The 24,379-nt window shown below is 42.9% G+C and overlaps 2 protein-coding genes across 2 annotated transcripts in view; one reads left to right on the forward strand and one right to left on the reverse strand.

The window, feature by feature from the left end:
• col28a1a (collagen, type XXVIII, alpha 1a) overlaps nucleotides 1-19,145 on the forward strand; it is a 68,236-nt gene extending 49,091 nt beyond the window's left edge. The window contains exons 20-34 of the mRNA XM_054745789.1: nucleotides 3,325-3,393; nucleotides 3,656-3,727; nucleotides 4,975-5,043; nucleotides 6,024-6,092; nucleotides 7,701-7,769; nucleotides 7,921-7,989; nucleotides 8,123-8,191; nucleotides 8,979-9,047; nucleotides 9,601-9,669; nucleotides 9,780-9,860; nucleotides 12,488-12,523; nucleotides 12,595-12,631; nucleotides 13,957-14,105; nucleotides 17,688-17,772; nucleotides 17,861-19,145. Of these exons, the coding sequence (XP_054601764.1) occupies nucleotides 3,325-3,393; nucleotides 3,656-3,727; nucleotides 4,975-5,043; nucleotides 6,024-6,092; nucleotides 7,701-7,769; nucleotides 7,921-7,989; nucleotides 8,123-8,191; nucleotides 8,979-9,047; nucleotides 9,601-9,669; nucleotides 9,780-9,860; nucleotides 12,488-12,523; nucleotides 12,595-12,631; nucleotides 13,957-14,105; nucleotides 17,688-17,772; nucleotides 17,861-18,033 (1,185 nt within the window). The 3' untranslated portion in view covers nucleotides 18,034-19,145. The remainder of the gene's footprint in view (nucleotides 1-3,324; nucleotides 3,394-3,655; nucleotides 3,728-4,974; nucleotides 5,044-6,023; nucleotides 6,093-7,700; nucleotides 7,770-7,920; nucleotides 7,990-8,122; nucleotides 8,192-8,978; nucleotides 9,048-9,600; nucleotides 9,670-9,779; nucleotides 9,861-12,487; nucleotides 12,524-12,594; nucleotides 12,632-13,956; nucleotides 14,106-17,687; nucleotides 17,773-17,860) is intronic.
• The window catches only part of c1galt1a (core 1 synthase, glycoprotein-N-acetylgalactosamine 3-beta-galactosyltransferase 1a), a 36,860-nt gene continuing 31,519 nt past the window's right edge, over nucleotides 19,039-24,379 (reverse strand). Inside the window, exon 4 of the mRNA XM_015976489.3 lies at nucleotides 19,039-24,266. Coding sequence (XP_015831975.1) covers nucleotides 24,096-24,266 — 171 coding nt within the window. The 3' untranslated portion in view covers nucleotides 19,039-24,095. The remainder of the gene's footprint in view (nucleotides 24,267-24,379) is intronic.

Here is a 24,379-nt window from a genome sequence, read left to right on the forward strand (position 1 = left end):
CACACACACACACACACACTCATTCTTGCACAAATGACAGAGTTGAGTCTTAGCCACGTTCCCAGACAATAACTTTGTCACCTGAACCTTTCTGTATGAGAACAGAACCAGACTTTAAACAGAACATTTAAAATAACTCCTTAAATTCAGATTCCATCAGTAGCTAGTCAACTCAGCTAGCTAGCTAGCGTCTGCCAAGAAAGCGTGTTTCATGCTCAGAGGGTATTTTGTGCAGCAGGGTGAGAGATGTTCACAGGAGCAGTTTGATAGTTGGGTAATGATCCAATACGGAGCTACGTCTCCTCCCTTTCCAGTCAGCTCATGGGTCCCTGGCAGAACAAAAAAATTAATTCAAGGCAACGGGGCTAAAAGAGCTATTTTCTAATCTGCTTTGCCTTACGCCCTGGTTCGCACACATGTTGTACTGCAATTTAAATGAAAAGTAATGATGGGTGTTTGGACCACGCCATAATGTACTTATTTATCATTTATCAGCTTGTAAAAGTTTGCAATTAGCATGATTACAAATCAGATATCGCCACGTCACATTTGTGATGTCACCACAGAATCTCCTCCCCTTGCGTAGCTGCTATTTACCAAATAGCCAGATTTATGGTGGTTCTTTCCTCCTGTGGGAACGATTAGAAGTTTGCTGAATTTACAGCCATTTTCCCTTTGTTTTTCTCCGTGTCTGGTTCGATGACGTCCCTTTCGTGATGCGCATTTTTACACAAAACCTAAAAGAGCGTTTCTCCCCGTTTGAAAATAAGCGCGTTCTTGGTATCAAAATGCATCTTCAAAATTCACGGATATCATTTGTGAAATCCATGGCACAAAACAAGCGGAATTAGAAAATAGCGTTTTAGCCCCATTGACTTGCATTCATTTTTTCGTTCTTCCGGGGACCCGTGGTCCGGAAGTAGATGGGCATAGGTTCCCTATCATTTTCAAGGGGGAACAGTACTCGATTGGATGATGTTTTTCTAGGATTGTATTTCTAATCAGACACTCCTTCCTTCAGTCTTTAGCAATAAGAGTCTCATACATACACATCAATACTCCCTAAGCTCACAAAATTAGTTTCTTGTAATTTATTTATTTATTATTATTATTATTATTATTATTATTATTATAAAAATTATTACGGATGGACAATATATCAGCATCAATATCGGTATCGGCCGATGTTAGTAATTTTTTAACATATCGATGTCGGTCCGATAAATAAAACAGGGCAGATATTAACAACCAATAATTTTTCCATCTTGGCTCCGTTTCATTTATCAGTTTCACAGGGTGAGGGGGTGATGTGTATTTGTTTAGTCAATTGACAGTGATTGAAATCATCTCAGAAGCGTAAATGTGTGTGGTGTGTGTACATAATAACATAAATTCAGCTTTAATAATTTTCATTCTATACAAAATCTGCTGATTTTTGAAGCATTAATGTCAGCATATCCATCCATTTTCATCTGCTTATCCGGAGACGGGTCGCGGGGGCAGTAGCTTAAGTCGAGAGGCCCAGACTTCCCTCTCCCCAGCCACTTGGGCCAGCTCCTCCGGGGGAATCCCAAGCCGTTCCCTGGCCAGGTGAGAGACATAGTCCCTCCACCGTGTCCTGGGTCTACCTTTAGGTCTCCTCCCAGTTGGACGTGCCCGGAAAACCTCACCAGGGAGGCGTCCAGGAGGCATCCTGACCAGATGCCCGAGCCACCTCAACTGGCTCCTCTCAATGTGGAGGAGCAGCGGGTCTACTCCAAGCCCCTCCCGGATGACTGAGCTTCTCACCCTATCTCTAAGGGAGAGCCCAGCCACTCTTCGGAGAAAACTCATTTCGGCCGCTTGTAGCCGCAATCTCGTTCTTTCTGTCACTACCCAAAGCTCATGACCATAGGTGAGGGTAGGAACGTAGATCGACCGGTAAATCAAGAGCTTCGCCTTAAGAGCTTCGCCTTCTGACTCAGCTCTGTCTTCACCACGACAGACCGGTACAAAGCCTGCATCACTGCAGATGCAGCACCAATCCGCCTATCGATCTCACGCTCCAGTTTTCCCTCACTCGTGAACAAGACCACGAGATACTTAAACTCCTCCACTTGGGGCAGGACCTCATCCCTGACTCGGAGAAGGCATTCTACCCTTTTTCGAATCAAGACCATGGTCTCAGATTTAGAGGAGCTGATTCTCCTCCGAGCTGCTTCACACTCAGCTGCGAACCTCTCCAGCAAAAGCTGAAGATCACGTTCTGATGAAGCCAACAGGACCACATCATCTGCAAAAAGCAGAGACCTGATCCTCAGGCCACCAAAACGGATGCCCTCCACACCTCGGCTGCACCTAGAAATCCTGTCCATAAAGCTTATGAACAGAGTCGGTAACAAAGGGCAGCCTTGGCGGAGTCCAACTCTCACTGGGAACGAGCCCGACTTACTGCCGGCAATGCGGACCAAGCTCTGACACCGGTCACACAGGGACCTAACAGCCCGTATCAGAGGGCCTGGTACCCCATACCCCCGGAGTACCCCCCACAGGGCCCCCCGAGGGACGCAGTCAAACGCCTTCTCCAAATCCACAAAACACAGGTAGACTGGTTGGGCAAATTCCCTCGCACCCTCCAGGACCCCCCTAAGGGTATAGAGCTGGTCCAGTGTTCCACGGCCAGGATGAAAACCACATTGCTCTTCCTGAATCTGAAGTTAATTACCTTTAAAAATGTCAAAATAATGGCTTGACAGAAAATAAGTGAGAACCACTGGGTTAACAATATTTCTAATATAGAAAAGGCATTTAGATGCAGCAGCTGAGTTACTGAAAGTGTCAAACATCTGCAGCAGGGATCACCAACCTTTGTGTACATTTTTCAAGACATTTGTAGTATTTACATTTATATTAATGCATTTGTGATTAAAAACGATGCCAGCAGATTTGATGAAAAGGCCAGTGGGCACTTTATATGGTCCCTGGAGCATCATGATGCCGGTGGGCACCAGGTAGTGACCCCTGATCTACAGCCAGCAGGTTGTTATTCATGAGTGTAGTTTTTATGTGTATTATCAGGTTAAAAATGGTAATATTCTAGAAAGAATAATATTAGTTTAATTGTTGACAGCAAATCATTGTGTTGAATCTACCTCTCAAGGATTTAAGAGCTGAACAAACAACAAACGTCACTCTGCTAGTGTCATAAGTAGGAAACATTTGTCAGTAAACGTTAGCAGTGGGGGAATGAATATTGTGTGTTTTACTTCCCTCTGGTCAGATACGTTGTGATAGATTAGCTTTGTTTGCTGTTACTGATTCGAATCAACCTGCTGATGACCTTAGGGCGAGATGGGTTTGCCCGGCCTGAGAGGTCTGGAGGGACCGCCGGGAAGAGGCACACCGGGAGAAAAGGTAAACATGAGTATCCTGCTGAGAAGCTGCTGTCCAAATATTATTTAAAATGTCAATAAAAGGATGTCCTGCTATTGTTAACATTATAACCTGTGATTCACACAAAAAACAAAAAGTTGACTTTGTTAGAAGGAGTCAAATGCTGACGTACCTTTACAGACCATGTGGACAGGTGGCGCTGATCTTTCAGAGCAGAGCTGTCTTCTGTTCACTCTGAGATGCTCTCAGGTGTGTGATGTCTCATTCGTCTGATCTTCTGCAGGGAGACAGAGGTGACCGAGGCTCAAGGGGGCTGTCAGGTTCTCCAGGCCCAGTTGGACCTGCTGGAGCAAAGGTATTTAATAGGTTCACACAAAAGTTCTAATGTGATCTCACCACAGAAACGGTTCTAAATGATAATCAACCTGCCTTTGCGTAGAGCCTTTCAGAGTCAGAGGACTTCAAAAACCTTTACACTGCCACATATCATTCATCCATTCACACATGCATTCACATGCTGACGGTGGTGAATTACATTGTGGCCACAGCTGCCATGGGGCTCACTGATGGAGGCAAGGCTGTTGAGCACAGGCGCTACCAGCCCCTCCACCCACCAGCAGCAGGCAGGGCAGGTTAAGTGCCTTGCCCAAGGACACAATGACTGTGACAGACTGGGACTCAATCCCAAAACCCTCTGAATACAAAATGAGCGCTTAAATCCTCTGCTACCGTCGCACCATGATCTATAGCAGGGGTACTCAATTCTGCTCTTGCAGGGCCAGTATCCAGCACGTTTTAGTTGATTCAGTGTTTGAATCGCCTGTGCAGCAGCTCATCAGGCTCTACATAAGCCTGTTAATCACCTGCTTACTGAAATCAGGTGTGTTGAAGCAGGGTTAAAGTTCAACCGTGGTGGACACCGGCCCTCCAGGCCCAGAACTGAATAGCCTTGGTCTATTGCAAGTCTCAGTTATTAGTTCATCTTTGGTGATGCAGATGAGTTAGTGGTTCTAAGTCCGAGTACCGCTGGTCTACAGCAGCTACTAGATATCTGCTCTGACTATAGAGTAGAACACAACATCGTTTATAATGCAGCTAAGTGTGGTTATGATTTACCGGAACAAGGAGGACAAGCAAACGAAGTTTCCAGATTTTTATGTCAGAAAGTCAAATATCTGGGTCATATCATGACAGAGGACGTGAGAGACGAGGACGACAGGTAAAGGCAGTTCTGTGTGTTACATGCTATGGACTAACTATAAGAAATGTAGTATGATCAGCTGCAGGTTGCCTATAATGATGCTCTGCCCAGATGGACGAGTGCAAATGAGACTTTTGTAAACGTGAGAGTGAGCACGCAAATCAGTAACTAATCCATCTATTTTCTATTGGCGGCTAATGCAGGAAATAGGGGTAGAAGACTATTTTCACTTTCAGCCTACACTTTAAACTCAGAGTGGCCGATCATATTTCAAAAATAACAAGTAATAAACAATTTCTCAGCGAACTTGGATTTGAAACAAGAGTCAGAACATGTGCTTTTAGTGTGGTAGAATGGTTCTACAGCATAAAATTGATTTGTTTGTCATTGTGTTGACTCAGGGAGAGCCTGGCAGCTTGGGAATGATGGGCCTACCTGGACCTGCTGGGCGGGGGTATCCGGGACCAAAGGTAAAGACATCTAGTGAATCAGTAACACATACATGTAAATGCAGACACACTAACAGATATCTAGAGGGAGGAGATTAAAGTGTAATATTTGCCTTTAGTCTATAAACACAAATACTGGAGAGATTGGTGGAGTCAGACGCTTTTTTATTAAATCAGTATAAACAATGTAGACATGTAGGACAGCCATGTCCTATCTTTCCATGACAAACACCAAAATTATCAAGCTAAAGGTCCTTGTGGGTCAAAAAGAAAAAAAAAATGATGTAAACATTTTCATATTAATATAATAATAATAATAATAATAATAATAATAATAATACATTATATAATACGCTGCCCAGCCAAATAATAAGGTCACACACTCTAATATTTTGTTGCAATCACCTTTAGCATTGATTACAACACAGTCACCGTGGCGTTGTTTCAAAAAGCTTCTGCAGTGTCACCAGAGTTATTTCCATCCAGTGTTGCATTAATGTCTCACCAAGATCTCGTATTGATGATGGTAGAGTCTGACCGCTGCACAAAGTCTTCTCCAGCGTATCCCAAAGATTCTCAATGGGGTTAAGGTCTGGACTCTGTTGTGGCCAATGCATGTGTGAAAACGATGTCTCCTGCTCCCTGAACCACTCTTTCACTATCTGAGCTCGATGAATCCTGACATTGTGATCTTGGAATATGCCCGTGCCATCAGGGAAAATGGAGCAATTTGGTCATTCAGGATATTCAGGTAGTCAGCTGACATCATTCTTGGAGCACATCCTGTTGCTGAACCTAGACCTGACCACCTGCAGCAACCCCAGATGGGCTGAGTTCAATCAAACAAGTTTAATTGTTTAACTTAGAAACAAGTCAGAAATAATTAAATGTATAGGTTTGGGTTGATGGCTTGTTTCCAAGGCCCAATAGCCTTACTGGATATTAAGTGTATGATACTGTTTTGCTCAGTGTGATTAGCACTGGCTGTTTCTCACCAACAGGGAGAGACTGGGCTTGTGGGACCACCTGGACCAGTTGGAGAGCCTGGAGTGGAAATCATTGGGCCTAAGGTAATAAAATCAAAACAAACACATAAATTATTTGTGTAAAAAAGAAAGCTTGGAACCAGGAATGGAGCCTCAGGTCTGAAGGTTATGACCCAGGAGATTTTCTGGAACTACACCATTCTCATTTAAGGTTTACAAGGATGGGTGTGTGCTTGGGGGGCTATTTTCTGACACGTGAGGAGATGTTTCTCACCTGTGTCATCAAGCAGCTGACCTCTCTGGGGTTTCTAACAACAGTGGTATTTCATAGGAACCCGGCAGACTAATCTGGACTTTATCAGATCCTACTGGCTGCAATAAAATAGTGCTGCTGGGCATGAAAGAGCAATTTACAGCCAGGGGTGGGTGTTCCTGACGTAACTGGAGCGATTGACTGCACCCTAAATGCTCTAAACGCTCCGTCATTTTATGGATATGTTTAGTTTATGGAGATTCTAATCAATAAAGTTCTAAATTTAAGTGATGAATAAATGCAACCGACCAGCATTGTGTTGTGGTGTTCTAGTGCAATGTCCAATTCATTCACTCTAATGAACAGCAGGATGGGAAATGACAAGCAAAGTAATTAATTTGTCTTAATATTAACTCTCCCAATGCACCTCTAAACATTAGTCTGTCATGACATCATCATCGATTCAAGTGAGACACTTACCGTTTCTTGCAGGTTAAACTAGAATACATGGACGTAATTTGGGGGGGGGGGGGGGGGATATGTCCCCCCCACTTTTTCCAAAGTCAAGTTTGGACCCCTGCACTTTTTACCATCCAAAAACAATATTACGCTATATTAAATTGACATTGGTTGAGCTCAAGGACCAAGCACAAAACAACTGTTTGTGTTGAAGCCTCTTTCCCATTAGAACATACTGTAAAGATCCCCCTCCCCGTGTCGCCCCCCCACTTCTAAAGTGAAAATTACGTCCATGCTAGAATGAGTGGATCTCTTCAGAAGGACTTCCTGTCTGTATACTCTATAGAAACCTGCAGATAACAGATTAAACATATAAACTTATAGGATAACTAACTACCAGTTTTCACTTGCTATGTAGCTGTCTTTTATCTCTGCCTCTTTTTTTACTTTTGCACGTGCACACTGTCCAACAACACCTTTACGTGCCTCTACCTCATTTACCCATCTTCTGTTTCTATTCTGCAACGTTCGTCTTTATCCTTGATTATCACGTTGGTTCTAACAGAAAAGAAAACCATACTTTCAGAGCAAGTTTGCATCTTTTTGCATATAAAACTGGAGGTGTGTTAAAGGGGAGGAGTCCATTCCGTGTCGACCAGGATGGACAAGGCAACATGCTTCAATCTACAAATTAGCAGATTCGTTATTCTGAGTTGGTTTTTCTGCAAGCAACTTTCTTCATTTGAATGCATTTTATCATTTAGTAGGAAATCCAAGCAAGTTTGCATGAATGCGCTGATGAATGTTGTTATCCAGATCCTTATGGAACATACAACATGAGTTGGTAAAGTAATTATTGCGTACAAGATCCATCCTTAATAGGATTGTTAATAAAAGACTTTTAGACTTCAGTTTATCCTTGATCTAAACAGACCTGTTTAATTTTGTCAGTATTCTGATTCTCCTATTTCTGTCTTCAGGGAAATAAAGGAAGTTCTGGTCCAACCGGGCCACCAGGAACTAAAGGAGACAGCTTTCCAGGACCCCCGGTGAGGAGTAAAGAGAAAAAATACATTTCAGTGCAGCAAAAAGGGTGCTTTGGTTGTTGTTTTGATGATTTTGTTGTGTTTTTAGGATAAACCAACAGTGTTGCTGTTCACATTTTTGTTTTAATGACAAATATTTGCCTACTTACACCAGGGGCCACCTGGTCTACCTGGAGTGCAAGGAGAACCTGGACGTGAAGGGAAAGGACTACCTGGGACCAACGTGAGTTTTGTTTGAGGGTTGAAGACTTTGGTAAAGTTGGAGGATTGTATCTTTCAAAAATCTCAACTAGAAATGTTTGTAAATTCTTAAAGAAGAGTGGAAAATAATTAGTTTTAATTGCTTTGTGTGTTAGGGTGACAGAGGTTTACCTGGAGTCCCAGGACTTTCAGGTCCTCCTGGAATTGGACTCTATGGACCAAAGGTCAGTGTGTGCGAAGCTGTGGCTTACAACCCTGGTCCTAGAGGGCCACCATCGAAGCAAATGGATTTGTTCTCCTGATAAAACACACCCAACTCAGTGGATAAAACTACTTCAGTTCAGTTTCTCAGTCCCCAATAGAGTCAGATTAGGGCCGTTTCTCAATATGTGTTCTTGTCTGAACTTGTGTCCTTGCATACTTGTGAAACGTCATCGACGTGGTCTACGGTTCCAATCCTAAGTACGCACTGTGGCAAATATGCTCAAAGGTCATAGATGTGTTCTCACTCCGCCCATTGCCATCTGTCTGAAGACCGGGGCCAGCAAGGTGTGTTATGATGAAGTCTGCACAAATCGAATGGGAAAAGGCAGAGAAGAAAGCTCACAACAATCAGCAAAATGCTATGTAGCTAACCCACTATCAGAATAAAACCAGCGTTGCCTTTCTCTTCAGGTCATCTGTTTTTACCGTAGCATAAAGCAGCGCTTGTTGCCATGACAATAGGGGGTATGGCTCTGGTCCAAAAGCCATATTTCCTGTACTTGGTAGAATGGTCTTTCTGTTGTACTTTCCAAGAAAGTACTTGTCAAATATGCTAGAACGTACTTGGGCATTGAGAAATGGCCCAGGTGTGATGGAACATCTAAAACCTTCCGGATAGTGGCCCTTAAGAACCAGGACTGGACAAGCATGGTGTAAAAGATGAATAATATTTGTTGTCTCTAATAAAAAAAATTCCATCTTGACTCATAGCATCAGCCTGCTGTCTTCCATCTGTTGTGTTTTTAGGGTTCTACTGGTCAACCTGGCCCATCTGGCCTGCCAGGGACTCCAGGAGATGGTATTCCAGGACCAAAGGTTGGCAAGAATTCCAAAACAGTCAATAAATTAAAATCATACACGTTTCTATTCTAACACAAGTTGGGAATGAGTCTGGTACTTCAGGTCTTCATTCAGCTGGTGGAGCTTTCCGAGAACTCTTCCATCATCTTGAGGCTTTTATACAATCATTAATAACTCTGCTGATTGACTCCAATGATAGAAAATCTTCTACGGGAAATGGACTGTGTATGTATAGCGCCTTCTAGGGTTCTACAACCCCCCAATGCACAGCACAATCAGTCATTCACCCATTCACACACACACACACTGCATTACAATGTAGCCACAGCTGCCCTGAGGCGCACTGACAGAAGCGAGACTGCCAAACACATAAACCACCGGTCCCTCCGATCACCACCAGCAGGCAAGGCGGGTCAAGTGTCTTGCCCAAGGACACAACAACTGCGACAGACTGAGCCGGACTCAATCCCACAACCCTCTAGTTACAAGACAGGCACTTAAGTCCTCTTCCACCGCCGTCCCATGGTCCATAGCAAATCTCAGTAATCAGTTAATCGTTTGTTCCCAGGGAGAGCCTGGATATCAGGGTCCAGTGGGCCCCAGAGGTGCACCAGGGGATGGTCTTCCAGGGCAGAAGGTACAACAACTCAAATAACTGCTTGTGAGATTGGTCTAATATACTGTATGTGTGACACAGAGTTTCTAGTGCTTCAACATGCTTTCACAAGCTGTTTCACACCTATACAGGGAGACCGAGGAAATCCTGGAGACAGAGGAAAGAAAGGAGACATGGGGGACTATGGAGCGCCTGGCTTACCTGGACCAATGGTAACATACTAGGGCTGAAACGATTCCTCGAGTACCTCGAATAATTCGAGTACAAAAAAGCCTCAAATCAAATTATCTGCCTCAAGGCTTCGTTTAATTCATATTTAATTAATTCATGGCTTTGCAATCGCCCAGGGTCATGTTTCACCCGGACCGAAATAAGTGACACACATACACACTGCACTGAATGCACACGCGAGTTGCGAATGTAACTTAACTTTCTCTTAAGCCATGGAGGACAACGTGGACCCCGGTGGAGTGCGAAAAAGACAGAAAATGTCAAAGGTGTGGCACCAGTTTTCACGTCGTAAGTGTAAATACTGTAAAATGGATCTAGCCTACCACAACACCACATCCTCCATGCTGCAGCACCTGACCAGGAAACATCCACATGTACATGTCACTTCTGCAAGCGGACTCGGAGGTCCGCTATATATTCTGCGGACACTGTGCGACTTTTTCTTTTGTGGCACTCAGTTTCAGCTCACACTGTGTCTGGTAGCAACACGTCAGACATGAAAATGTGCTAAAAATAGCAGTTTTTACAACACGTCGAACTTTTTATTGTGTTGTTATTGATGTGTGTTGTCCCTCGGGATCGCTGCAGGAGGACGCAGGTATTTATGAGGAAAACGAAAGAAAGTAAATAAATGTTGTGTGATAGTATAATTTGACATAACCACGGTAAACATGCTTTCTCGACAATCCTCGTTATTGTGTGTGAAAAAAAAGCGTAGAAATTAAAACGGACGTGTGTTAATAAGGAAATAGCTGGCGAGCCATGTTTGCGCATGCGCCGTGAGCGGTTCTGGTTCTGTTTGGGCCGCAGCCGCTTGCAGCACTACTTCAACAGTTATCTTCCTTGTTTTTGTCTGGCTTGCCAGGCTAGTAGATTCTCGCACGAGGGGAAAATCGGCTCAGGTTGCATACTTATATTTTGCGCAGGCGTTTGTTTACTGTGAAGTAAAGTTGAAGTGCTGAAGTTTTGAAAACTAATTTTGAATAAAACTTGTAGAATAACTGGCAATTTCTTGCTCATTTTAAGAGGTCTTTCATATTTTATAACATGCTATTTGATATAATGGTTTACAAACACAAAAGGGTAATTTATTAGAGTACTCGATTAACCGATAAAAGATTCGATAGAGTACTCGATTACAAAAATATCCAATAGCTGCAGCCCTATAACATACCATATAATATTGCTAGGGCTAATACACATTTAATTGTCTCTTCCAGTAAACGTTTGCTCCTCTTCCTGCTGGATTCTGACTTTATGTAAGAGTCACAGAACAGGGAGACAATCTTTCACAAATCACCAAGTGATGTGTTTTATAAACAGCCTTTTTAACAACAGCTGGTGCTTGTGAACACTATTGATCTCTGATCAGGTCTCATTCAACGCCCAATGAGGAGGAACTCCACGTGACCACCAGCTGGTGATGCTAAAAAAACTACAATATGATGCAAAAGGTTATTTATATCAGTAATCCTAATTAAAAGGTGAAACTAATGTATGAGATGGACTCATTACACAAAGCAGGATATCCCAAGCCTTTAATTGTTATAATTGTGCTGATTACAGCTTATGAAAACCCCACATTCAAAGTTTTAATATTCTAGGCTCAAAGTGCCAAAGTGTGCTGGATTGTCGGGCCTGGAGGTGCTGGCAGTTCTACACCCAACACACAAGCTTACAATAATGAGATAGCACTGCACGAGTATCACTGCTTTAGATGGTCTCTCAGTCTAATTAGGATTACTGAAATCTATAAACTTAGAATTTTTACTATTTTAATTTTTTTGAGTTTCACTTGTACTTGGCGCAACCAGTGACTCCATCCCTTAGCCAATCAGTGGCCAACAGTTGCTGACACCGTGTTTTTGGCCTGGTTCAAAATGCTAGGAAGCAAAACGGAGCAGCTCCTGAAAAACTGGAGGAAAATACCAAACCGTGCTGTTGGAGAATGCCACCCATCGGAGTCGCGATGAGTGGTGCCATTGGAAAAACCCTATAAGTGACTGGTGATTAAAACACCAACATCAGGAAGCTGAGTCTAAGGTCATGAGAGTGAAACTAATGCCCTTTTTGCAAAACACAACATGCTGGCTAATCGGCATAATATTACCGCAATGGTATGTCTATAAACACGCCATGCCGGCATGGCATTGCGCGAATTTTGCGGTAATGGTCTGTCGTATGCGCCATGACTGAGATGGTGAACTGGAGCACCGCAGCGCTCCATGAGTCTCTCTGTTAGAGCTGAAGCTCAGATCACCAGAGGCTGCACAGGGACTGATGGGGACAGACACCTTTAGGAGCTGCTTTTTAATAAAAAACAACGATCACGGCTTCAATCGCAATAAAAAGCAAGTTATGTCCAAGATAAACGGAAGTCTGCGGCAGCACAGAGACCGCCCCCATACCCCTTTTATGCCGCCATCACCTAATCTTTTATAAAATTGCCACGATTGCGCCACATTACCGCCACAGTCTGATCTTATAAACGACCTTTATCCTCCCCAGGGAGCCGCGTGTTATGAGACGAATGTCTTTTTATGTCTCTTCTTTAATGACAGTAAGTTTAATAGTAAAATTTTTAAATATACTGAATCCAATCTCACAGGGAAGACCTGGAGAAAAGGGAGAACCAGGACTGACGGTGAGTAACTGATAGAAAACAACGTTATTTATGCTTAAGATGTTGTTTTCTTACCTTCTTTCTCTCCACAGAAAGAAGAGGTCATTCAAATAATAAAGGAAAACTGTGGTAAATTACAAGTTTTGATCTTACATCATTTTGTCATGTTGCGGGTGAGTGGAGATGATGGCCCATGTGTGGTGGAGAGTTCAGGAGGCAGGAGACCAGGCACGGATGAAAAATAAAAATGGTTTTAATGGTGGAACAGGAGTGACAGGACAAAACAAGCACATGCACATACAATGATCCTACGAAGACTGGTACAAGGAGGGAGGTATAAATACACAGGGAAATCAGGAACACATGGGCAGGTTAACGAGGGGCAGGTGAGAACAATTAGGACTAATCAGGGCAGGAGAGAGACAGTCAGGAAGGCAGGGGCAGATCGTGACACATTTCATCTCGGATCATATCTGAGCTGAAGTGGATTTACATTTATATTCTACTGCTTTATTACAGTTTTGGTAAATGGATAAGGTTGGAGTCAGAGCATCAAATGATCTAAAGTTTTGTCATTTTTCAGACAGGTTTATTTCATGGTAAATATCTAGTTTGGAGGCCGACCGATATATCGAGCTGATATATTCGATTTTTTTCTGCATCGGCCAAAATTATTTTTAAATGACAGATTAAAGAAAAAAATTCAGGCACCTGTGTGGCCAAACTGCCACTACTAGACGGAAGAAAGGACCCCAACACACCATATTTTTTAATGTTTTGAGTTTGTTTTATATTTGAAATTCAATAAATATTAATGTCTTTTTTGACTTATTTAATTTATATTGCACACCGTGAGTGTTCAGTTGTCTTCACAATCAACATGCTGCTAAGACAGACAGACAGACAGACAGACAGACAGACAGACAGACAGACAGATAGATAGATAGATAGATAGATAGATAGATAGATAGATAGATAGATAGATAGATAGATAGATATCGGCCTTAATCATCGGTTTTAGTTATCGGCCATCTGCAACACAATTCTTTAAATATTGGGATCGGCCTTAAAAAAATACCATATCGGTCGGCCTCTAATCTAGTTTCATGTGTGTGTGTGTGTGTGTGTGTGTGTGTGTGTGTGTGTGTGTGTGTGTGTGTGTGTGTGTGCATGCGAGTGTGTTGTGAACTAGCATTGTGATGTTGCACTACTTAGTTGAAGCCATCCTTACTCTGGCACAAAAGTGACTACAGATTTGACCCACGATCATCTGTTTTTGGTGTTGTTTGCTGTGATTGCTCTGTGACAGTTCCTGCTGACTGTAGCTAATTTGTCTAAGGGGTCAATCAAGTAGAAACTGGACTCTCTTAGAAAGCAATACATTGTTCTAGTTTATCTTCATCTCATTTTCTTTAAATAACTTGGAATGAACCTTCTGTGTGGTTTTGGTACAGGCTTGGAGAACGATGCGCTGAAGCAGACCTGCGATCAAGAGGACTCTCTTTCCTTTTTACCCAACTCCGTAATTCCATCCGTGGAAACTCATCCTGGTTCTCCAGAAGACCAGCCGTCTAGACAAGTCCCAAATGTGGAAAGCAAACAGGTAATGTTGCTCACGTGAGCCGTTTTTACAAAGCAATGCCATAAATTTGTCACAACGCTATGGCAGCATCAGGGAGCCTTAGGTAGGTCAGAGTGGTGTAATCCAGTCCTTTTGACCCGTCCTTTCCACTGCACGAGAAAGCGCCACAAAACAGACGTGAAACGTACTACGCAGCAGTTAGCCGCCGTTACAGTGGATGAGCACCAGCAGCGAAGTGTGACCTGTTGGACGCACCCCAGAAGCAAGGGTCTGCTATCATTACGTTTCCAGTTTATTTTTTATGTGCTACGATTCCAAAACACATCAAACTCCACAGTTTAGATCGTGCCAGACAGGAAGTCAACCTAAAAGTTGTGTAAAACACATCCTGAAACTTTCAAAATAAAACTGACATGCAGGTAAACGTATGTAATTTACTGTTATAACCCTTGTAGCCGATGTAAACAGATCAGAAAATAAACCACAGACATTTTTGATGCATGCTGCTGTAATTCTGCTTGCTTATTGTTGTGTGTGGGCTTCTGAAATCACGCGGGGTGTTGCAGTTCTCCCGTGTAGCTGTGTGGAACCCTTGCACTCTCGTTTCACGTCAGAATAGCTCCCGGTTGGGAATGAGCTTGTGGGTAAAACGCATTACGCTACTACATTACGCAACCGCTTCCACGGCCGGTGGAAAGCTGGGGTAAAGGGGGTATGGGGGCAGTCTCTGCACTGATGCTTCCGTTTCTTCTCGGAGATAACTTGCTTTTTATTGTGATCAAAGACACTCATTAGGTTTTTTTAACAAGTCGCTCCTGAAGGTGTCTGTCCTCCACATTCCCTGGTGATCTGAGCTCCAGCTCAGAGAGAATTTCCTGGAGCTCTGCATCACTTCAGTTTAAAAAACCCTCAGCATTCCAGCGTCCCGCCCATGGGACAAAACCCCATTGTGTTCAATAAACCTGGAAATTTAAGGGGTTAACATCACTGCTGATTCTGTTTACACAGGGTAACTTACTGCCTGTGTTCACTTTCATTTTCGATATATTTGCTGGCAAGAGCTCGGCAGTAACTCCCCACGTGATCATGACACCTCCGTCTGTGTAAAAGACAGACAATTACCACAAGATTACTACCAAGCAAGGCGGAATGAATGCTGCAAAATGTGTGTTGTCATGTCGGCATGGCGTGTTTATGAGCAGTGGTGGGAATAACACCATTTAAAATAATGGCAAAAGTTTTTTCAGTAACGAGTGATCTAATGACCGTCTTCTTTTATCATAACGCCGTTTCTGTTGTAAGTAAATGCGTGCGTTACTAATTCAGCAGCGTGGTGTGTTGAAGCCATCATCAGCTGACTGGGAGCTAAAGAGGCGAATGTTTTCATCCAAGTGCATCACGGCCCGTGAAGAACGAGGAAGACATGATGAATAGTCTACGGCTGCAGATCCGCAGATTCGCTGCTGCAGGTGCGGGTCTGCAGCCGTGCCCTTCTTGGCGTGACAGCGGGACGTCCCGAAGGTCCGCTCACCTGTTCACCGCTCAGACGTCCTGATCTTCTACCTTCCTCGATCATCCAGCTGTAACCTGTTTCTGATCGTGTCTTCAGTCCCGCTGTAACACTGATGCATCAGTCTCAGACGTCATGGAGCTCAGGTGTTATTAGAACTACCTGTGTGTGTTTACCACCCAGCTTCAGCTCTTCTGTGGTTGGGTCTGACCCAAGTTAGTAAATGTAAGTCCTCCATCAGGCTTGTGCCTCTTCTAGTGTCATTTTAAATGATTTTTATTTATTTATTTAATCATTAATAGATTACCAGCAACAGAAATGATTCTAAAACACACAATTATGAGAAGTGGAAAAATTAGATCACTGTGCATAACGACATTTATTTCAGTGATAAAAGGCTCAGGAACCTTTACAGGTGTTTCTATTTGCAATTATGAATTTTAGCTGATTGGGGTCTTGTTATTTCATACAGTGACATTTTAATTGTCTAGATTAGTGTAATGCTCCTGTTTGTAGTTCGTCCTGTTAAATGCCCATTTATTTCAACTAATCAGTTTAATAAAAAAAACACTTGGACATACATTTTATTGTGTTCCAGTCATTAGTCATTTATATTTCACTATTGCAGTATTTTATAGTAAATTAAGTGAGTTTAATTAAGAGTGGAACCCATTTTTCTTGCATTCTTTAATGAAAAAAAGGGTTATTTTTCTTGGTAATTAGTTACTTTTATAATCTTGTAACTCAATAAGTAACTGAGTTACTTTTTTGACAAAGTGATCAGTAACTATAACTAGTTACTTTTTAAAAGTAACATTCCCAACGCTGTTTTCAAGACACATCGTTGCGGTAATATTACCCTGATTTGCCGGCATGGTGTGTCTTGTAAAAAGGGTAATGTAGTTTAGATATATCCCAAAAAAAAACTTAAATAACCCCAGAGAGAAATGAAAGTTCACACTCTTTCATTGTTTAGTGAATCCTGTTGGGTCAGAATCAGCCCAGGGTTGGTCAAGTTTCACCTGAAGACTTCTGGAATTATGAGACCAAGGTTGCGATGTTTATAGACATTAGTTTGGTATGGGCAGGTTGGGTTTGGCCACTCATCAGCTCTTTGTTTATCTATGATAACTCGTGACAAAATAACATGGAGTAAAAAATAACAGGATGGTTTTATTTCCATGTGCAGTTGGGTCATTTTGGGATAAAGAGTCAAAAGCTGACACAGTGTTCACCCCGTTCTGATTTTTAAAGCTGTTGGTTGAACTTCGATAACTACCATAATTTCCGGACTATGGAGCCCACCTCAATATAAGCTGCACCTACTAAGTTTTAAAAAAAAACATGGAACTGTACTTATATAAGCCGCACCGGGCTAAAAGCTGCAGATATCTACCGGATATCTACTGAATTGAAAACATAGTTTAATTGAACATAACTGAACTGATCAGTATCAAACAAAACAGAAAAGTTATTGATTAGTTTATTCATCGTCCTCCTGCACACTGAAACATTAAAGTCCTCTTCTTCAGTGTCGGAGTTGAACAGCCTCAGAAGAGCTTCGTCGCATACCTTTTCTGTGGCGATGTCAGTGTCGCTGTCCGTGTTGCTGTCATCATTCCGGGGTGAAGCTGGCTTGAATGAGTTCTTCCCGCTGCCGTCTCCGTCGCCGAACCATGGATTCATTCATGCCAAGCTTACGTGCGGCAGCACCGTTTCCCTCCTTTATCGCCAGATCGATGGCCTTCAACTTAAATGCGGCATCATATGAACTCATACGTGTAGTTACCATGATGAGGGGGTATGGACTTGAAAAAAAGTCTTCGTCGTGCCGGCTGCTTGCATGTTCTAAATTAAAATGAGCACTTTCTTCCATTTCCACTTTTGACTTCCACCTGTTTCACTTTCTGCTAAAGCGCCTCCTAGTGGCAGTTGAAGGAAAATCTTCAGTAAAGCCGCACCTCTTTATAAGCTGCATGGTTCAAAGCGTGGGAAAAAAGTAGCGGCTTATAGTCCGGAAAATACGGTAATAACATCCATAGCTGCAGGGTAGGATGAAGAATGCCCCTAAAGTTTGATTGTGTACTTTCCAGGTGAAAACCACACCAGTCCAACTTCCGCAGCCGCCTGTGACTCCTCCTCCCTTCACCTCATCTCCACCGCTGTCCTCGTTCTCAGGTGAAATGTCAGAAACTAGTATTCCTCTCCTCCACCTCATATTTGCCTTCTTCAACCAAAAGGTTTACACATGGTCTTCTATGTTCAGACGAGGGATGCAGCCAGCCTCTGGACCCCGGCCCGTGTCGAGAGTACGTCATCAGGTGGTACTATGACCCACAGGCCAACGCCTGTGCCCAGTTTTGGTACGGAGGCTGCCACGGCAACACAAACAACTTTGAGACTGAATTCAGCTGCTGGAGCAGTTGCGTCTATACGTAGCACACCATTGCATGTTGCGCCAGCGTTTGCTGTCTTTTTGCTTTAGAGCCATTAAATTCAACTCTGGCTCAAGGAGGCTCGTGGTGCTGGATTCAATAAAACAGGAAGTGACTTTATGGAGATTCAGTCCAAATTCGATCCAAGTCACTCCGCTTTAGTGGGATTTCATTGTTCCACCTACAGATCTTGTTTCACATTAACTTAATTAAAAATATCAGACTTCGGGGGGGGGGATTACTGACAGCTTTCAATATGGGAAAAAGGAGAAAACCAAATCTGTGAAAAATGTGTTAATCTTAACAGGGCTTCAATTCAAAGTGACGTCACAATTAGAGACTTTTTGCATGAGGTTCATAAATAATGAAAGGCAGAAAGCCAGTGGACAGTTTTATTTACCTTTGGAGTGTCCATAGAGGCAGTAGAGACCCACTTAACAGCAAAAAAGAATGCAAAATACACGTTTTGCTTAATATTTAGGTTCAGCAACAAAACTTGGCTAAGTTTCTGTTGTCTGTATATTTATCTGTCTGTCTCCAGTACTTGAAGACAATCATCCTGCTCCAGCACACCTGACTCAAATGGTTTCATCACCATGTTGACTTCTGAAGAAGCCTTTTAATTACTCCTTCGTTTAATTCATGTGTGTTGGAGCAGGAACTAGCTGGATTTGCTGGATGGTGGCCCCAGAGGACTAGAGAGAGTGGCCCCTGCATAATAATAATAATAATCAGCAAACCCCCTACATAAATCTGCATCAGTTAAAAACAAATCTGCACCAAGCGTCCACTAGCTATGCTCAAACAGCTGACTGCACTCACTGCCCCAAAGGTTTAGGATTTATTTAGCAATTCATTTTAGATTAATGATATTTCAGGATGTCTTCTTGTGTAAATCTTTATTTAGGACCCTGTAGATGAGTAGAAGACAAAACTGTTAGTGATGTACTTGTTTTCCTGCATCTGTCAGCATCCATTGTTATGAATGTTGTATAAAGAAGGCGAACAATTTTGGTGTAAAATAAATTTTTATTGTTTAACACTGTACGTACCTGAAGGAATAACATAGAAATGAACAGAACAACAACTTTTAAATAAATAAACCATTTTGTTAAACCTACTTTTTGCTCTTTTTAATAAACACAATACCTGAGTCTATCACAGATGTCAACAGATTAACCAGATGACAGATTAAACCAGATTGCAGAAGGAAAGTAGAGCTGCTCGGTTAAGAAAGATGCTGGAATCAGGATGAATACAGGAATGTTTAAATCCAACATGTACATGGGGGTAATTTAGCCATTTTAAAGGTTATTTACACCTGGAATTCCATTTGACCCACAAAAATAAAACAACCTAGACTCAGAGCCCCAACCTTTACTGGTAGAACTATACAAAAAAAACGTAAACCTGATATTATTCTATTGGGATCTATCTGACTTGCCAGTGATACAGTGGAAATATTTGATCAAATATTAAATTTTCAGTTGATTTGGATTTTAGAAATCACCAGAAGACCTACAGCTTTAGGAGCCACTGGTTTCCTTCATTGGTTCAACGGAGAACCATCAGTTTTCCTTCATGGAAATGTTTTCTCTGGAAAACACAATAAAGTGCAAAACACAAAATGTTTTTATCACACACAATACAAATGTAGTTATTATGCATGTTCCAATTATTATCATCTCACTAAACAAGCTTTCTAAATGAAATGCCCTGCAGACCAACGTGGTGCTTCCACCTGGATTAGCGGTCCAAAATTTCTCACCAAATCCCAGATTTACCGACCATCTCTCCAGAAAGAAACGTCTGTCCATTTGGTAGCTGGCTCAGAAGTAAAAGAGGACCCATTACTTTGTTCTTTTTTTTTACATCGCTTACTTAAAAACGTTTTTTACCTTACATGTTGTCATATCTTTGGTCACAAAAGCATAGTGGTTAACAGGATCAGACGAGACAAAACCAGACAAGGACAAACCTCACAGCAGACTTAGCACCATTGATAGAACTGGTAGCGAACTCCACTCACTTCATTTATAACTGAACCAAATGCAACCAACTAGAAAGGTTTGTCTTGGGAAACCCACTATCAGCCGCCCTTTGTGAGTTCTTCATGGAAGACCTGGAACAAAAGGCCATAGCCACTGCCCCCAGACTCCAAAATAAAACTATGGAAATGCTACGTAGACGACATATTAGAGAGTGCGAGGGGGAAGCAAGTCGAAGACACACAAGAGCAGCCAAACAAGAAGCAGAAAGTACAATAAAGAAATCAGCTGTAACAGACCACTGCACAAGGGAAAATCATATAATGTAGGTATGCACCGATACTTCTCCGTCTGCGTCGGTGCGGAGACGCGCAACGCCAGTATGCGTCGACACAAGGGCTCTCCGACAAGCTCACAGAGGGTGACAGAGACCGCATGCTTGTGGTCGGTCAGGACACCGCTTCCTGTATATTCGTCACCAGCACCGCTGTAGCTCCTTTAAAACGTAAACAGCTATTTAACGGCAGACCCTGAACAGATTGAAGAACGTATCGCGAAAAAAGGCCGAAAATTTGAGCTAACTTGGGCAGAAAGGATGGAAAATGTGGGTTTAGAGGTAGTGACCCCATGGGGAGGTGGAGGAGAATGAAGGCCACACTTGTCCATGTTATAAAGTCTCTGAAATATATAAACACATTAGTAAATACACTATCGGAGACCACATAAATGGTAAATGGTAAATGGTAAATGGCCTGTATTTGATATAGCGCCTTCTAGAGTCCTAGAACCCCCCAAGACGTTTTACAACACAATCAGTCATTCACCCATTCACACACACATTCACACACTGGTGGGGATGAGCTACAATGTAGCCACAGCTGCCCTGGGGCGCACTGACAGAGGCGAGGCTGCCGAGCACTGGCGCCACCGGTCCCTCCGACCACCACCAGCAGGCAACGTGGGTTAAGTGTCTTGCCCAAGGACACAACGACAGCGACAGACTGAGCGGGACTCGAACCAGCAACCTTCCGATTACGGGGCGAGCACTTAACGCCTGTGCCACCGTCGCCCCGTGTTACCACAGAACAATGCTACGCCCTCTCTTGTCCTAGTGGGGAATTGCTTTGCAACACTCCACTGCCTGAACAGAAGTTTTAATGTGAAAACCTTCCCGACGCTCCGTGTGCGTCTCTACGTTGCGGAGCTCATGGAGAAGTATAAATTAAGCCTAACTTATCATTTCTGTTCACATAATATCTTAGTTTTGTGATCATTTCTATTAATATATTTTATTTTTATCCACCTCACAGACTTTTACTGTTGAAAGCTGAGAAGAAAATAAAACCTGTATTCCAATTCATTGCATTTTTTTGTGTGGTAGAAGTATCGGTATCGGCGAGTACTCAGATCCAAGTATTGGTATTGTATCGGTTTGAAAATAAGTGGTATCAATGCATCTCTTAATGTAATGGACTGGGACAGTACATGGCTCATAAACACAGAACAACAAAAATGCAAAAGATGGATCAAAGAAACGATAGAAATAAGGACAACTGGACACTTAACCATGAACAGAGACAATGTAGTATTCACGTTGGATCACGCATGGGACAGTGTCATCGGCGAGGAGGACGCGGGCAGTAGATGGCGACATCGTCCTCTACTGCCCGCGGATAAACAGAAGTGACGTCACCAACACCGACAAACTGTAAGGTAAAAAACTATTTTTTTACTAAGCTGTAAAAATATAATAAAGTAACGGATTATGAAGTTACACACAGAACAAATGCGCAAAAGAGTGAAAGATAACGTCCTAACCTGTGCATCTGTGCTCAGGGATGAAGAGTGTTCCTCTGCTATGCTGCTAAAGTTCATTTCCAGCTGGACGAAGCTAAAAAGGATGTGTGGCATGGGTCCTGAAGGTAAAAGAAATTCTCAAACTGCAAAGAAAAGGCAGCTGTTGGACACACCAACCAAAGATCTACCAATAGCTGAAGAAGCTATGGTGAGCTTTGGGCAGAAAAAAAAAACACATTGAGGAACTGACTGCCTTGAACTCTGGTGCTGTGAAGAACATCGAGTCATCTGCACGCAACACATTCTCACACCCAAAGCAGCTGAAACTGACGAAGGGCGACCAAGTGTTTGTTTCTGACGCGTTGGGGCTGCCAACGCATCGAGAGGCGACGCACTGTGCCAGAGCTTCGCTTTTTGATGCCCGCGGTAAAACGGATATTTCATCGACATTTTACCTCTAACCTCTGGCGATTTAACCGTCCCCTCGCCATCTTAGGGCTGGGTGATTTGGCCCAAAATCAATATCAAAATATATTGAGGATTTCACCTTGATAACGATAAATGGACGATAACTACTGGCATGGGCAGAGACAAAAGTTGTCCACTAGATGGGGCTGTCGCATGTATTGTTGAGTCACATTTTTACGTGACTCATGGTGGTACAGCTTCATAAAAGGACATGAACATTGTCAACCTACACACATCCTTTCCTTTTTTTATTATCAAATTTAATGGCATGGGGAAAATTCTCTCGATAAGAGATAAGCCTGGTTCATGCTTCTCCGTCAGCTCCGCAAGGGACAGACACGCACGGATTGACGGAAGCGTTTTGCTCTCATACTTCTCCGTCTCCTGGAGAGTGTTGCAAAGCAATTGCCCGGCAGGACCACAGAGGGCGTAGCGCTGTTCTGTGGTATCCTGTCATGTATCGGTCCAGGATCGTGTGTTTATATTGTGTTTTTTGTGTATATAAGAGACTTTTAACACGGACATATTTGTCTCTCATTCTCCCACCTCTTCATGCGCTCCCCACCTCTAAACCCACGTTTCCTGTCATTTCCGTCCACAAATAAAACGCTTCCTGCGCATCTTTTCACTCCTCCAGTCACGGGAGGATAAAACGTTCATATTTTTAGAGTTTTTTCGCGAGACATTCTTCAAGCTTCTCCGTGTCTGCCGCTAGTTATCCTCGGCTCTCTTTGCAATGGCGGCGCTGTAAACAACAGCAGCGTCCTGACCAATCACAAGCTTGCGTTATCCGTTTCGTTCGATGGATGTTTAAAAAAGTGGGCTCGACTCCGTACGTACTTGCGTGCCTGCCGGATCCCTACGCGAGGACGGATAATGGCGTTGCGTGTGCTCTGCACTGACGCAGACGGAGAAGCATAAATCAGGCTTCAGAAATTTCTGTAACGATAAATTTTCGATATATCGTCCAGCCCTACCCCATCCTAACCTTAACCCAGTTTCTCGTTCTGAATTTCCCATTAACCGTGTTTGAGACAGACATTTCGACAAGTAACGAGGTTCTGCATGTGCAAGTGGGTTAAAGTTAGAATGAAGGTGAGGGGAAGGTTGAATTGCAAGAGAGTAAAGGTCACAATAGGGGTCAGAAAGTGACGCTCTGGCACAACGCGTTGCCTCCCGACGCGTAGGGGCTCCCTTTGTCAGTTTCAGCCGCATTGGGTGTGAGAATGTGTTGCTGCACGAGCTTGATCCCTTTGTAACTGATGTGTGGAGAGCACATTACCTGAAGAAATAAAAAATCCTGCAACGTGTCAATGCTCATTCTTCAGACCCTCCATGAAAAGGTTGGTCACATGGTTGCAACTCTTCGCTAAACAGGACTCGACTGAGTCTTTGGTATTCTGGAGTCCTAACTTATAGTGATTCTAGTGGATTTCTACATGTCATTTTACGGTTGTTTACATGGAATCCAACAGGTTTGTTTGTGGGAGTGAATGTGAGTAGCAGCAGCTCTTCGTCCAGAAATCTAGTCTAGAAGGAAGTTTGGAATGTTTCATTTTTCTCTGGTTTTGACTTTAGTTCTGAAACTTTTCCAAGTCACCTGGGAGGGAGGGAGGCTTCTACCTTTGTCAAACTCAGCAGCGGTTTGCTGTAAATCATTTTGACAGCTCTATGTTTGCTCAGTAAATGTTTATCATCTGATTCACTTCCTTTCATTATGTGTGTCATCACTTAGAAATTACTCGCTCGCACACCTGAGCATTCTGGTTTAGCTGCCTGAAACTGGGTGGGAGTGCAAACAGGTCAGGAGTTCTTACAAAAGATTGATGTTTTCAGTTTTGTTCACTTGTGCCTTTTCATCAGGTTTAAATCTGTACTTGTATCCGTACGGTCTCAGGTGGTAGGTCAGGTACTCCAACACGTACTGCTGAACAGCATAGATGTAATGAAAAGAAATCACAAAGTCTGAGCAGCAGCCTGGACCCTGGAGACAGAGATGACAGAATGCATTTATTAGCTTACCTTAGCTAAACACCATCAGTAATTACATCTACACACAGTCAGAGGTGAAGTTTCACATGAAATCAGTGATTCAGT

The sequence above is a fragment of the Nothobranchius furzeri genome, chromosome 11 (genome assembly GCF_043380555.1).
Source record: "Nothobranchius furzeri strain GRZ-AD chromosome 11, NfurGRZ-RIMD1, whole genome shotgun sequence".
Taxonomy (NCBI): Eukaryota; Metazoa; Chordata; class Actinopteri; order Cyprinodontiformes; family Nothobranchiidae; genus Nothobranchius; species Nothobranchius furzeri.